This window comes from Macaca thibetana, chromosome 7, assembly GCF_024542745.1.
Source record: "Macaca thibetana thibetana isolate TM-01 chromosome 7, ASM2454274v1, whole genome shotgun sequence".
Classification (NCBI taxonomy): domain Eukaryota; kingdom Metazoa; phylum Chordata; class Mammalia; order Primates; family Cercopithecidae; genus Macaca; species Macaca thibetana.
In genome coordinates, this window is record NC_065584.1 from 78,981,376 (window position 1) to 78,996,025 (window position 14,650).

The 14,650-nt window shown below is 39.7% G+C and overlaps 1 protein-coding gene and 1 long non-coding RNA gene across 5 annotated transcripts in view; one reads left to right on the top strand and one right to left on the bottom strand.

The window, feature by feature from the left end:
* The window catches only part of LOC126959391 (uncharacterized protein encoded by LINC01551-like), a 105,474-nt gene extending 91,617 nt beyond the window's left edge, over window positions 1-13,857 (bottom strand). For 2 of the 4 annotated variants that reach the window (XR_007727520.1, XR_007727521.1), the window contains exons 1-2: window positions 13,786-13,857; window positions 13,197-13,313 (exon numbers count right to left, since the gene is read on the bottom strand). Coding sequence is in view for 2 of the 4 variants with exons in the window: in XM_050798349.1 (XP_050654306.1) it covers window positions 8,638-8,715; window positions 13,197-13,313; window positions 13,786-13,833 (243 nt within the window). In the remaining 2 variants the exon portion in view is untranslated. Of the gene's footprint in view, window positions 1-7,853; window positions 8,716-13,196; window positions 13,314-13,785 lie in introns of those variants that run through there. The other 2 variants (XM_050798349.1, XM_050798348.1) reach the window with 2 other exon arrangements.
* LOC126959392 (uncharacterized) lies at window positions 700-3,073 on the top strand. The gene is made up of 2 exons (XR_007727522.1): window positions 700-953; window positions 2,583-3,073. It is a non-coding gene; the product is annotated as an uncharacterized LOC126959392 (long non-coding RNA).
* Window positions 13,858-14,650: the final 793 nt, after the last annotated feature.

The following is a 14,650-nucleotide window of genomic DNA, read 5'->3' on the forward strand; positions in this document are numbered from 1 at the left end:
TACTTGGGAGGTTGAGGCAGGAGAATTGCTTGAGCTAGGTAGGCAGAGGTTGCAGTGAAGTGAGATCGTGCCATTGCATTCCAGTCTGGGTAACAGGGCAAGACCCTGTTTCAGAAAAAACAAACAAACAACAAGCAAACAAAACTCTACATAGTTTTTTCAACAATTTTTGGTGATTTGCCCCACACCTGTTTGGGGGAGTCCCTAAATAAATAACACTTAAGTGCCTGTAAAAACCATGTATTTATTAACTTTTCAACTGAATTCAGCCAAACACAGAAGTCAACTGATTTGAGGATACCCGTTAACCCTAGGCACAATATGCCTAAAGACAGAATATCATTTATCCAGTAATTCTTTCAATATGTATTGCGTGCCTACTAAGTGCAGACACTGGCCTAGGACCTGGAGGCCTAAATCTCAGCTGCTGGTATGAATTTGTACAGGGAATTCAGAAAGGGGAAAGTGATTTGAAAAGCCAAAAAAGATTTGTCTTCAATGAGCCTTTTCTCTCCACCTCTAGCTTTCTCGACCCTCAAATCTATGGAAGTGAAAAAAACTAAAGGACGTTCAAATTTTAAAGAGAAATTAAAGAAACAAGTTTAGGATCCCAGCAGCCACCTGGAAGATAGTGAAAACAGCTCCCAACGCTATCCATCATCCATGTGACTGGGCGGAAGTGCAGGAGAGCAAGGGGGCCGGAAATGCAGGGCCCGGCGCGGGGGAGGGGAAGAGTCACGGCCCGCGAGGGTTGGAGACCGGAAGTGCAGGTTCTCCCGTGCGCGGGAGAATGTCCCTGGACAGGGCGTGACGCTAAACCTAGGTCGCACGAGGCCTCTCAGAGATTCCTCCCACCACAAAGCCCCATCACAGTACAGAAGGCTTTTTGCAAAATAGGAATTTCTCAGCTTTTCCGAAGAGGTTCCTAAATGTGGCTGTAACCCTGACGTGAGGTTTGTAGTGAAGGGTCCGCGCTCTTCTCGCAGGGTTTTCTTAGACGAATTGGCGTCCCCCAAACCGGACGGGGAAGGGAAGGGACCCCTGGGCCTGGAGCCACGCGGGTGGGGCCGGGAGTGCTGAACTGCCCGGCTAAATGCGGAGCGGCGCCCCCTCCCTGAAGACTAGGGGAAAGAGGGACGGGGTCCGGGCGGACGCGATCGCAGAAAGCGGTCATTCGGGGGCACCGGAGCTCCGGCGGAGGCACCGAAAATGTGGCTGTTGGAGTGGTTGGCAGTGGCGTTTATTGAAAGAGGGGCGCTTTATTCTCTCCTCCCTCCTTCCCCGAAGCCGGGGCGACTGGCGGCGATCAGGGCCGAGAACTGGCTCCGGCCTCTGCGGACGCCCGAGGCGCGGGTGGCGCTTTGTGAGAGGCCGCTGGGGCGAAAGGGGTGCGGGGACGTACGCAGGGGGGCTCTTTTCAAATTGAGTTGTTCAGAATAAGGCTGTCTTCAGTTTTTTATCTGGGGTATAGAAAAGAAGCTAGAAACTCGGAGTCTCTCTGTCTCTGCCCCAAATTAATTGAGAAATTGTCAGCTTGCCCTGCAAATGCACTTCTCTTTACCTCTCTCAATCTTTTTCTCCATTCTCTACCACAGAGTCGCTCCCGCCCCTACCTTCATCCCACACATTTCAAGAGTCCCCTATGTATTCTACAAAACACAAAACGACCATTTGAGCCACTTTAGTCCTTCTCAGCATTAGGTGACTGATTTACATCAGAATAAAACTAGAGTTTCTTGCAGGTCTTAATGTAATTAAAATGCACCATCCCTGTATGTTCCCAAAGGAGTAGGAGGAAAAGTGTTTGGACAGGGGACTGATCTTCAATAGGTCTTCACAGCTTGGTTTATACCATCACTTTTAAGCTTTCTTCCACCTAGTTGTCACTGAGAATTCGGTTTGAGAGGAAATGGCTTTCTAGACGATTTTTCATCTAGATGATTTTTCATCATATTCAACTAAGAGTCTTTCTCATCCTCTAGCTCTCTGAATGTCGAAAAATATAATAGAAACTCTGCATTGATTTCCAAAGTTCTGATTTCCAAAGGAGCCCTAACTGTCCTGTCCTGCCTACACTGCCTGCCCTCTAACATCCTGGGAATGGGAAATAACACTGGGATCGGTGGCGGCAGAACTGCGCACCCTAACAACTTCTGATTGTTGAAAGGGGGAGGGGAGAATGGAAGAGAGGAATGGAAAGGCAAAAGAAAAAACATTTGTGTTCATTTACACATTTCCTGTGCAGAACAAAAAAGTCCCACCATCAGCAAAAGAAGTCTCTTCCTCCAAAATAGCAGCCAAAGAGAGAAAATTAGAATATGCATAAAGTCTTTCATTTTCATTCGCACAGAGCACGATTTCCAATTTCCGGCAGATTTGTATTTAAACTGCTCGATTAATCCCAATTTCTGAACAGCATTTTACTTAGCATTTTCCCAAAACTCACCTAAAGAGTTATTACTCCCTTCCCATCACCCTGTTTGGGAGCCTCCCTTTTCCCTATTCTCTGACTGAGAATAAGAATTTCATTGATAAGACTGTAACTTTATTTTTCCTGTCCATTGTTTTCCTTTTAAAACTAGGCTGATGCATTGGACCACACTTGAATGCAAGCTGGTTGTTGTCTGTGAAGTCGCGACTGCAAACGAGAGCCTGTTGGAAAGGATATGTTTTTGAAATGTGTACCTAAAAGAGAATAAACATGATAGGGCCAATAGACTCTTGCAGATCCACTCATATCATCAAAACCTTTCCTATTCTACCCAGGTCATCTTTTCACCACTAGAAATAGCTGAGATGCTTGGACATAATCCACCCTCCAAACCTGTCCTTCCCTCACTCCTTTTGAGGAGCTTGATAGACAATCATAGAATCCTCTTCAAAGGAATATTCCTCTTCTTAAATATTCAGAGTGTCAGTCCATTAAATCTCCCTACAGCCCATTACTAAAATATTTTGCTTTGCCACTTGTGTAACAGATCTGGCTGTATCTGCCTTGAAATTTTCTTTGTTGGAAAAAATGTTATTGAGCTTCATTTGAATATCTTTTCTGAAATATCATCTCTTGACTTGGGCTTACGGCTCCTTCTTTTGAAACTGTATATGTTTATTTTACTTAGTAGTAGAATGTTAAAAGAATAAAATTACTACATATTGACTTACTGAAAAAAATAGATATCTTAATTCCATCAACCCCTACATTCCTTACTCTTGCACACCCCAAGACAGAAAGAACCCTTTATTTGATTCGTAATGTAATCTAAGCAAAATGTAGTGGTTCTGGCTTTCCTTCAGTGTTTGTAGATCACATATAAACCCCAATTATGATAGTCAAAAACTTAGAAATACTAATATTTGTTCCAGCTTTTCAGTTTCTGTAAAAAACATACATATTTGAACCATATGCAGCATGGTATATGTAATATAGGTGCATAAGCATTTAAATATATGGTTTAAGTATCTGGTTACCTAAACAGCCATTAAGATATTGGGATGTAGAAGCATATTAATTTTGTTAAATGGGTGCATAAACTGCATGTGTAATAGTGTCTGCATGACTTACTACTTTGAAATAACTGCTTTTATTGTTTCTTTCTGTCATGACAAAAGTATTACACAATTTATTTTAGTTGTGCATTTTTCTGTTGAGTTGGAGGTTCTCAGTTATATACCATTAAAACCAAAATGTTGGAAAATAAATTCTCAAAAGCCTGTTGGGAGTACATGTAACAGGATTGAAGGCCACATTTACTGGCAGTGCTGATTTCTTTTAATTTTCTTATTGAAACATATGATTGTTTCTTAACCACAGGAACAATTCAGACAAATAAGAAACTATCATAATAACAGAGTATTTTTCTTAAAATATTATTTTAATTAGAATTTTATTTTATATGGAAAGCTCCTATTTGATTTCAGGTTGCAGAACTGTACTTCCAGAAGAGTTGGAGTGAATTTAGTAGTTATGATTAGTGCAGTGAGAAGACTGGGGGTCTCACTGAAGAATAGATTGATATATAGTTACAGCCAGAGCTGTATTTCTCCCATTGCAGGCTTAGGCGAGATAAGCCTGAACATCACCTCAGAGAATTTATCATCAGAAATGAAAGCTCCTCATTCTTTGCTGATCTTTAGTGAAATAATATTCTCATGAACTGGAATTTTTTTCATACTTTTTACAATGAAAAGACTAGGAAGAAATGAAATGAACTAGGATTGTTCAGCCTCCCTGCCGTGAAAGGTGAAGAGACAGATGCATGGTACTACAGCAGGGAAGTTGCATTCTTTTTTTTTCCTTTTTTTTTTTTCTATCCCTCCCTTTCTTCCTTCAACTACTGCTTGGTTTTGGGATAGTGTGTATATGATTTTGAAGACAATATCTTCATTAAAATTTTCTAAAGGATAAAACTTGCTATTAATATTTATGCCTTTCTCTGTAATTTTTAAGGTGTATAGATCTTGCTTTTACATACATTACTAGGCTCTATTACTTTTCAAGAAAACAGAACAAAGAAAATATGTTCAACGGTTACTCTTCCTTGATCTAAAATTGTCCTTCTACAGCTAAGATCCTTCTCCATTTGGCCATAGCTGCTGGACTGCCAAAGAATTTCTGTCTCAGTCTCTGTTCTCTTCCATAATCACCCTTCTTCTCCTAACCAGCTTTCCTTCCCCCCTCACAAAAGAAGGAAGTTATAAAACAACCTGCTTTCACCTCAATATCTTCCTGATAAATATTGAATCTAATTCCCTCCCAATCCGTTTTTTAATTTCATTCATTTTCTTTTTGGGGGGATAATGGTGCCTGGGGGTTCATGAGATGGGAAGAACATGGGACTGAGAGGAGAGTTGGATTACTGCAGACACAGACTCACTGGCAGACACTTTCAAGCCTAGTCCTAGGAACTGGTGGCTGTGCTTTCACCTAAGCAATAAACCTTGGCAAGTTTACAGCTCACAAAAGCATTTTTCCCTTCTTCTGAAGAAATGGGCTGAGCTTTACTTGCCAGACCACCACCAGTTACGAACATCTTTAACCTGCTCTCTTCCCTCCAGGTATACTCCCTTCACTTCATTATCCTCTTTATGTCTCTCTATCCCTAAAGGAATCAAGAGTTCATCCTGGGGGGTCTAATTCCTACTTCTTATGTCTTGCCCTATGGGCTGGCTTCCTTAGGGCCAGTGATCCCTTTGGACTCATAGGAACCTCAGTGACTCAGCCCTTCTCAAACTCCTCAGCTTTGTAAACTTGCTTCCCAAATAGGACAGCTTGCCCACTCACCAGCAGGGCTCCAGCCAGAAGGCACCTGGTCCTTTTACCCAAGAATCCCTTCACACGTCTGCCTCCGCACCCAGTTTCCCGCCCCCACCCGCCGGCCAAGGTTGGTTTATTTGGGAATGTCATCTGCAGGGCAGCATGTCTATAGCAATAAAGGGGAGTGGATACAAAAATTCTCAGGGCCATTAAAAAGACCTACCATATTAGACCAAGGGAGTCTCTATTAGGAAACTTGGGTTGGAATAGATCATCCATTTAACCAGTGAAACAAGAAATCAGAGAAATGCCTGACTGCAGCTGTGAACCACAAATTTCAGATAGAAATGGATTACATCTTCATCCTGTCAGCCAGATAAATTATTTTAAAATTGTTTCTGCTATTATTTGCATTATTATTATTAAGTTTATTTTTGTCATTATTGTAATTTTTGTTATTTATTTTTGTTGTTGTTGCAGCTATTATACTATTCAACAGAAGTTTAGAAAGATTAGTCAGATTAATTAGTTTATTGGTAATTTAAAGCTGAAAACCAGTAATTAAGCCAAAAACTAAAAATGATCAGGGATGATTCATACTAATGTAGGATTTGGGAAGAAGAGAACCTAAGTTTTGGACATAAAATTTGGCAGCTGTGAAATAAATAGGACTTGGGGATAAAAAAAATAACTGAAATTTTCTTAGTCATTCAATCACTCCCCCTCCCCCAAATGCAGCTAAGATTATTCTGTATTTGCTTGGTAGAGGAAAAAAAATTCTATTTGTTTTTGTTGACAGGGAACAAAGATCCCATGTATGTTCTTCATGTGATTTGCATTTTCATGTGGATTCCCTCTGCTCAGGACCAACCAAACATTTAAGATCACTCCCCTCCAAGTTTGACTCTTTTATCTCTTTGCTCTTGTTAGGCACCTCTCTGAAGAGGGTGCATCATATAAGACAGGTATACAATTTCAGCCCTCTCAGACATTCTGTGGAATACAAATTCAATAATGCAATTTTCTTCACAACATGCTCTGTTCTCTTTCAAATATAATTAATGTTTTGATAGTATAGTTCTTTAACTACATACATACACACAAAAACAGACATACCCTCTAGCTTTGCTGTTTGTGTATCTAAAGCAGAAGTGGATGCAGGCCTTTGAGTGACTCCTAAAATTCCTCAACTCCAGCCCACAGAGAAGAAATCTGTTTAGGTAAAAACTGCACAGTCTGTTGCCTATCCAAAAATACGTAAAACAATTAAAAATTGTAAGCTCCTAGGATTTAATACTAATTTTTCTGTTAAATTTCCTAGAAAATAAAGGATATTCTGAATTGATAATTTGATACAGACATTTACTAGAGAACAGTTAAAATAAACAAAAACACTGTCCTAAAACCCTGGTTGTCTTTTCCAAGTTTTGATGATGGAAATTGAATTTCAAACTCTTCCAAATTGACAGATGTATAAAAACTAGCAACCACAATAACATAACTACAATGACTTACATTAAAAAATTGCTTACTCTATCAAATACCTCAGCTGTATATTTTAGTTGAATTAACTCTCTTAATTGCTATCAGTTGTATATAGACATATTTGTATGTGAAATAGATGGTCCCAACAGACAGACACAGATATGTAGATCACATTATGGCCAATAGGAGTTAAGTGAGTAAATCCTGAGCTTCCACATTCAAGTGTACTATATCCCTAAAATTTCATTTCTTCAAATGGATTACAATTAAAAGAGAACAAATAACCTTGCAGATTGCAGGGAATCACATATTTTCTGTCTTTCATATAGAAAATATGTATTATGTAATGCTTAATCCAATAAAAATATAAGCTTTGGTCTCCCTATGTTGTTACTGAGTTGAAGAAGGTAGATCTGTGGCACTAGAATACTGATTTCCAAGCATCATGGCCATTTTGTTTGAATTATGAATATATAAAAAATGCTGGTAGGGGAAATATGTGACACATTTCTTTCCACAGATTTTTTAGAGGGAATGTGTGAAAGATTTTATAAAAATCTTTTAAAGTTTTTTCTTAATCTTCATGTGATATTTAATGTTTGGAATTATTAAAGAAGATAAAAGAATCAATAAGGAAGGGAGAACACGCAACTGATTTCAAATAGGTCTTACTGAATGAGAACGAAAATATTTTCCAGTGCAGTTTTGCAAAAAAAGAGGGAGGGTATAATCAGTGAAAATCTCATTTGTATTTTTTTGTTATGATTTTAGATAATAGCCAACTAGGGTTCCTTTTCCATTACTTTGCTCCAAACTCTTTTCCTTGAAAGCATGAATGTGTAAACGACTTACACCTTTATTCTCTCACAGGCTAATACACAAACAACAAATATTTTCGTTAAATACTTGATAGAAAAAGCCCTTACAGGTCTACAAATTCAGTCTTAGTACAAGACTACATTACCAGTCCAGTTGTTTAGATACAAGTGACCTGACATTCGCCTTTAGTGAGCTATAAAGCAATATATAAAAGGAAGATTTTTACAGCATTGATCAGCAGTGATGTGTGAGCTATCAAGAAGAAATTATCCCTTAGACATTTTATATTTGTTCTGATTCTTCCTCCTTATTCCTTTCTTCCAATTTGTTCTTTGAGAGAGACACGACTAATTCTCTGATTTTCCAAATGAGGTTTTGTTTGGCTCAGATTAATATTAAAGAAGATCACATACACGGTCGAAAAATATTGTTATTTTTCTTTAATGGGGAAAATTGGACTCCCGCGTGTCAGATCTGTGGATTTCCGAAAGGCAATGGAAATGGTACTGACATCACTTTGCACTTTAACAATCGGATTTGGTCAGGGTACAAGTTGTTTGTTTAACCCGACAGCTCGGTGCACCCTGTCGCACGCTTTGCACACTCATTAAAACGATTATTCACGACCTGTCGAGTGTTTTCGGGTTCATTCACAGGAAAGGCTTGGAGCGAGGGAGAGCAATTCAAGTCAACACTGTCCACTACCCCTATGCACGTGAGGACGAGTAGCTGCGTGCGTAAAAAGACGGAGGGAGGGGTGGGTGAGTACGCCTTAGCTATAAGTCCTGTTCATCCCATGCTCTGGAATCTCAGTCTGGACAGAATGCCAAGAACGCTTGGTCCTACAAGGACCACGTCGTTGCTACGTTAACTTCGAGGGCTTGGCACAAGACAGAAAAAAAAAAAAAAAAAAAAAAAAAAAAAAAAAAAAAAGGAAAATAAAATAAATAAACTCAAAACTCTCCCTCTGCTCCTCTTTTCAACCTTCTGCAAAACTTTTTAAGTCCCAGGACTCGCCCACCTTCGGTCTGCAGCCACCCGCCGGACTGAGAGCAGCTCCACCTCTCACAGCGCGGACGCTAAGGATAAGTAGTTTCAGGAAAGCTCGCCAGGGTGAGAAGATTAATTCCTTTTCCATCTCCCAAGGCCCTATCGTTCTAAAAATAAAAAATAATAAATAAATAAATAAATAAATAAAACATTGCTATATTCCTTGCACAGACTGGGGGTGGTTGGTTGGCCCGAAAGATGAAGAATAGGGCTGTTAACAGTATTTGGTATATGTATTACAAACTGTTAACAAGGAAGAATTAATCCTCCAAACTTCAATAAAAGTCCTACAAAATGATCATTAAATAGCCCTCAATAAATTAGGTCACTTTTTTTCTCTCAATTTTAAAGTCATCTTTAAATATTTTGTAATGGTGATAAGAGAGGCACAGACATTAACGCATCTCAATATCCCACTGTTGCTCTGTGCTTATAAAAGGCACACTACGGGTCTTTAGTTTTCCTATTTGTTCAAATGAATTCTGATATGTAACATTCCTGTGAGATATTAGTTCAAGAGATGTCTATCTTTGTAAGTTATAATCACACATAATGTTAAATAATACAAAATATGTGTGTGTGTGTTTGTGTATATATATATACTATATACTCAAGAACTCCAGATTGTCTCATTCAGCCTAAGTACCCCTGGCATAATTCAGAGTTAATAGATGTTTTAAAACACATGTATTATGTCTATATTCAAATGATTGCTACTTGATTTTTCGTAAACAGCATTAATAAACTCAATGGCCAGCTTATTGTTATGAGGGTAACTTTATCATGCCAATGGAAAAAGACAACAAAGCTCATTTAGCAGTTTCATTCTATTATATCTGGCATCACAAAATCATCTATTTTTCTATTTTATTGAAGCACATCAATACAATGTATGAAGAAAAGAATGGAAGTTTTCAAGCAGCATGAGGTTTTAATCAGAAACAGATTCCTAATTGCTAAAAAGCAAGTATGAATAAGTAATTTCATAATCTCCTTGGGTTGCCATAATTCACTATCAGGTTTACTTAAAATGGATCTGTCAAGTGTGTTTCGCTTCCTATATAAGCTCTTTCATTAAAAGCAACCCACGATAATAATCAAGAGGCAGATGCTGAAATATGTAAGTAAATAACTGAAAGTCTCTGCATAAATAAACACAAATCAATGTAGTAATAGACAACACTATTGATGTAGGAATGATCGATTTTAGTTTTCTAACCTGCAAGCAGAGATTGCAATGTATAATTAAAAGTATATTTTTCAACTCCATTAATACTACTACTGGAAAAAAAATTCTTTCTGCCAGTTCTACCTGAATCTACTTTATTCCTTCTAGTGTATTTCTGATGGGATGGGAGGAGTACTCTGTTTTTTCTACAAAAGCTTTGCCAAACTTTAAAATGACATCATTAATTATATAAATTATAAAAGTATCAAATAATAAAATTACCACCTAATTCTTGCTCTGAATTTTTCAACCTTTATCCCAGCCTCTAATTATTCATTCAGCACATTTTAATAGGAAAAACACACAATAGTGCTTATTATTTTTAAAGATCTTTTTCAACTACTGTAGTACATTTTGGTTTAAATATTCTTCGGGCCTTTTGTTGAAACAAATAAGATGTCATTTCCTCAGTACACTATGGAAGCTCTCACACCTATACTTGCATATGGAAGCACCATGAAACAAGCAAGGAGAAAAAAAAAACTGCGTTGTTTCAATATTGTTTCATATAATGATTGCAAAACAAACTAGTATCTGACTTAAAGAAATAAATATAATTTGGATTTCTAGAAATTCACATCTAAAACAATGTTTTAGATTTTGCTAAAAGTTAAATTTTCTTTTTGAGAATATGTATCCCTGGAAGGCCGAATTGACTTAGATTAGCAAGCACCAGTATGTGATGAGTTTGAATATTTAGATTCTGGAGAGTAATGAAAATACAGTGTTCATATTTTTTCTTCATCAACAAAGATGCTTATTTACATTCATTCTTGAATCCAGGCTTCTCCAGCACAAGCCTTCAAAAGAATGTCTTCTTTATGAAATTCAGCTACTTTGAAAGGGATTTTTTTTCCTATGTGATATCACTGGTACACAAATATTGATTTTCATTGTCTTTATAATATTGTATCACAAAACACTCTCTCAGACTTCTCTCCCATCCAGGGCCAAGAATTCAAGGGCAACCGAATCCAAAAGGAAAATATCATCAGTTATTATTTAGGGCTAATTTAACAGATAATTTAACTTCAAACAACAATGATCAGGTCATTAAATTTCAGAGCAATGAGAAAATGAAAGAACTGAGAGACAACTCTCCATAACCCCATTACAGATTTTAGTCTTCGTGCTCAATCAACGGAATCAAAAACGTCTACGCAGGAAGATATGTTTTCACCTTAAACGCATTGATTCAAAGAATGAGACAATAGGAAGAGATGAGGAGGAATAAAGTTGAAGACGAGGACTCCAGTTTCTGAGAGTGCCAGCGGAGTAGGCAAATTCAACCTAAGCCGAAAATGAACCCAAAAATGTTTGTTAATTAAATATTCCCTTTCATTCCAACACGAATCTCAAATCTGTAAATGTCCAACATGCTTTCCTCCTATGCGGCTTTTCTACAAGATAGGGAAGATAGGACCGAAGATACGGAAAAAGATTACCTGTGCTAAGCAACAGACCACGAAACAAAACGTGTGGCATTTTATTTTCCCTCTCACCCTCACAAACATAATTTGTGAGTTATTTGTTATCATTTTAAATGCCTTTTCTGATCACAACACTTTCAGAATGTCTGCCTACCTCAGGGTATGATAGAGGAGCTGGTGAAGAAGGTGTTGAATCATAGAAATTGAGTCTTACTTGCAGGGGAGGGCGGGTGAGGGGGGAGTCGGAAGTGGACCACCTCTGTTCTGCGTAGCCCTTCCTTCCCATCGCCTTTCCCAGACTGAAGATTACCGCCTGAGAATCTCCGCACTCGCGGGATACTCTGCCCACCGGAGTCCTGGCCTCCCTTTCACCAACAACTGGCCGCCTTCAGTGCTCTTGGAATTCCCACCCCGAGGCTACCTCTTTCCCTGTGAGACCCCTCCACCTTGGACCACAGGCTTGGGCAGAGGGAAGCAAAATGGGATAGAAGGCGAAGGGGGAGTGGGGTAACAAGTGGAGAGGAGAAGAGATGTCCATTACAGAGCAAATAATTTTATCTACTAGCTGAGAAGTGCTGAGATCTGAAACCGCATCGGGTAAACAAAAGGCAACAACTTTGGGAGGCGAAAAAAGGTTGGGGGGAGGTGGTGGCACAGAGAAGATTAAGAAGAAAGGGAAAAGGTAGGGAAGCGCGCCAGCCAAGGTTCTGAAGTCACTATTCTTGGCATCAGCCAATATGAGCTACCAAACGTACAGCTCTGCTTGTCCTGGGCAAGAGCGCCCTCACGTTGCTGCTCCCTGCGCAGCGCCCGGCTTCACCCTCTGCGGGGATCTCCGCCGCAACGTCCCGAGAGCTCCTCTCCTCCTCGGCCACCGCGCAGCCAGGGCGGCCCCAACTCAGCAGCTTAAGTTACTTCTCCACACCGGTTCAAAACCCGAGAAAACAACGCTGCCGCGTCCCTGCCACAACGACTTCAAGTCCCGCCATTATGCCACCTCTCCATCTTCACCCGGGAGTCCCTGAGGCGCCGGGAAGGCTAATTAATAGGACACCGCGACGAGAGTCCCAAATTCGCTTCGGGCCGAGCCAACCTGTGTCTGGCGCGTGCTCTCAGCCACTCTGGAACAGAGAGGCTCTCGAGCGTACTACCGAAGTCTCCTAAGTGTGCATTATGAATCAATTATTTGCCTGAGATTTCCAAAGCCAGGAACTGAGATATTCCCAGCAGGGACAAAGTCAAGCCCAGAACGGTGTTCATTTCCCTAGTCTTTCGAAGAGACAGAAGAGGAGACTCCCATACGCACCCAGTGCCTCGCCCGACCCGGAGCAGCCGGGCTAAATCCGACTGAGACCCTGGTGTGACCCAGGCCAAGGAGCTGGGGGCGGAGGGCCAGCTCCGGGGAAGGTTGGCGATGTTAGTGTACAAATAGAGAGAGAAGGGCGATCCAAAGAAGAAGAAGAACTTTAGAGAGAAGCAGGTTCTTGGCTCTGGAGGAAAGAGCTTTAACTGAAACAGGGATAGCTAATAACCCTGTGTTTGAGCGTTAAGAGCGTCCCGGAAGTTCCTGTAGCAACCATAAGACTCAGAAATCATATTTCCACGAAATGAATTAATTTACACTTTAGGACCTATTTCAGTGTCCCACTACCACTTCTCCGTATAATTTTTTCTCGTTTTCTCTCCGTGTTCCTTTTGCCGTGTCTACATCCTTTTGAACTGGGGATTCACCGTGATTTCTGTCAACGTGGAAAAAAATGTGCATCCTTTCAGCTACGTCTGTTGGTAGTGAGCCTGCTAACATTTTCTAAGAAAAGATGAACACTTAAGGCCAGGACCCCAAAGTCAGGCGTTAAAACTCAGTCAAAAGCAGTCAGTTACACATAATCCCTACCCCACCCCTTCCCCTCTGAAAAGCACTTTCACTTACGGATCTTTGCTGTAAGAGCGCTTCCAGTCCTGATATCCTTTTTCTCGGCATCCTTCGGACAACCTCAGGCAGAGCCTTAGGTGGTGGGGAAAAACAAAAACAAAACACAGTAGAAATCTGGAGGGAGACAAGAGGCACAAAACATAACAATACATCGTCTATTTGCCAGCCTGGAGCCCTCTTGGCCTACATACTAAGGATAAGGTCCCTAGAACTGACCGCTAGGGTGGGGAATGGGTGCCTTTGGGAGCCAAAATCTGAGGCTGATTATTTTAACTGCTGGTGATTGAGGGGAAAGGGCCCTGAAGGGAGGATAGAAAGGGGGAATGAATGGTATAGAGAAAAGAAATCCTTTACAAAAAGAAAAAAAAAAAAAAAAAGCACACAAAAGAAAATCTAGCATGAAGTACTAACTGGGAAAGATCTCTAGCACCTTTTAACTCTTACAGGTAGGTAGTTCTTAGGAAGAATGCAGATGTGTGTGCCCAAAAGACAGAATCTAGATGACCTCTATTCTATCCGTATCTCCAGGATCTGGCCTTAAGTAGAAAAATAAAGAGGGGAAAATTTTAATTCAAGTTTCACCTACCCTGCTTGTTGGAATGGCTGTGCAGATTTTCATGCTGGAGAGTTCCATCTGTCTGGCAGAAGCTGAAGTGGTGTTGGGGGCAGGTTATCTGGTGAAGTAGGAATGTACAGGAACCCCGCCCTCTAGGCACAGTTACACAACCCCAGCAACCCATCTCAGCCAGTTCTAAAACCTCTAATGATCTTCACCTTCCCCCTTTGTTAGTCTAATTCTCCAACAGGCTTTTAGTCTCAAACACAACCAGCCACTTTAGCTATTCATAAAATTAATTTCTCAAAAGCAAAATTTTCCCAATGCATGCAATTTCCTCAACAATGTTGTAGAAAATACACTTTTTTTAGAAACCACACTTCTATAGACTTCTAAATATATTGAATTTATCCACGTATTTGGGTGAAATATGCACCAACTTAAATATATATTAAAATCAATACACTATGAGACTAAATTTTTGCCTCTCTGCCTTTGATTTTATGCAAGTCACATAAACTACCTGAAGGCTTCCCACAAATACCATAAGGATATTTGTATTAAACCTTGTTAGTTCTAGACTTTATGTTCATTTGGTTCCCAGTTTTGTAACAGGCTGAAGAAACATACTTGAAATAATACTTTAACTCCTCTAGTTCAATTACATCACTTTCTCAGTGTTTTACATATTAATATTTTTTGTTAACTTTACAACAGACAAATTCAAGTAAAATACTTTAAACCTGGAAATAAACTTTAATTTGGGATTTCAAGCTTTAAGTTGTGATGAGTTTCAGTTCCAAAATCTCACAAAGGACAACCTTCGTCTTATTAAAAACAATGATAAATATGAAAGAAAATAATCCTCAAAAGTTTTGAAGTGTATTTCTGACAT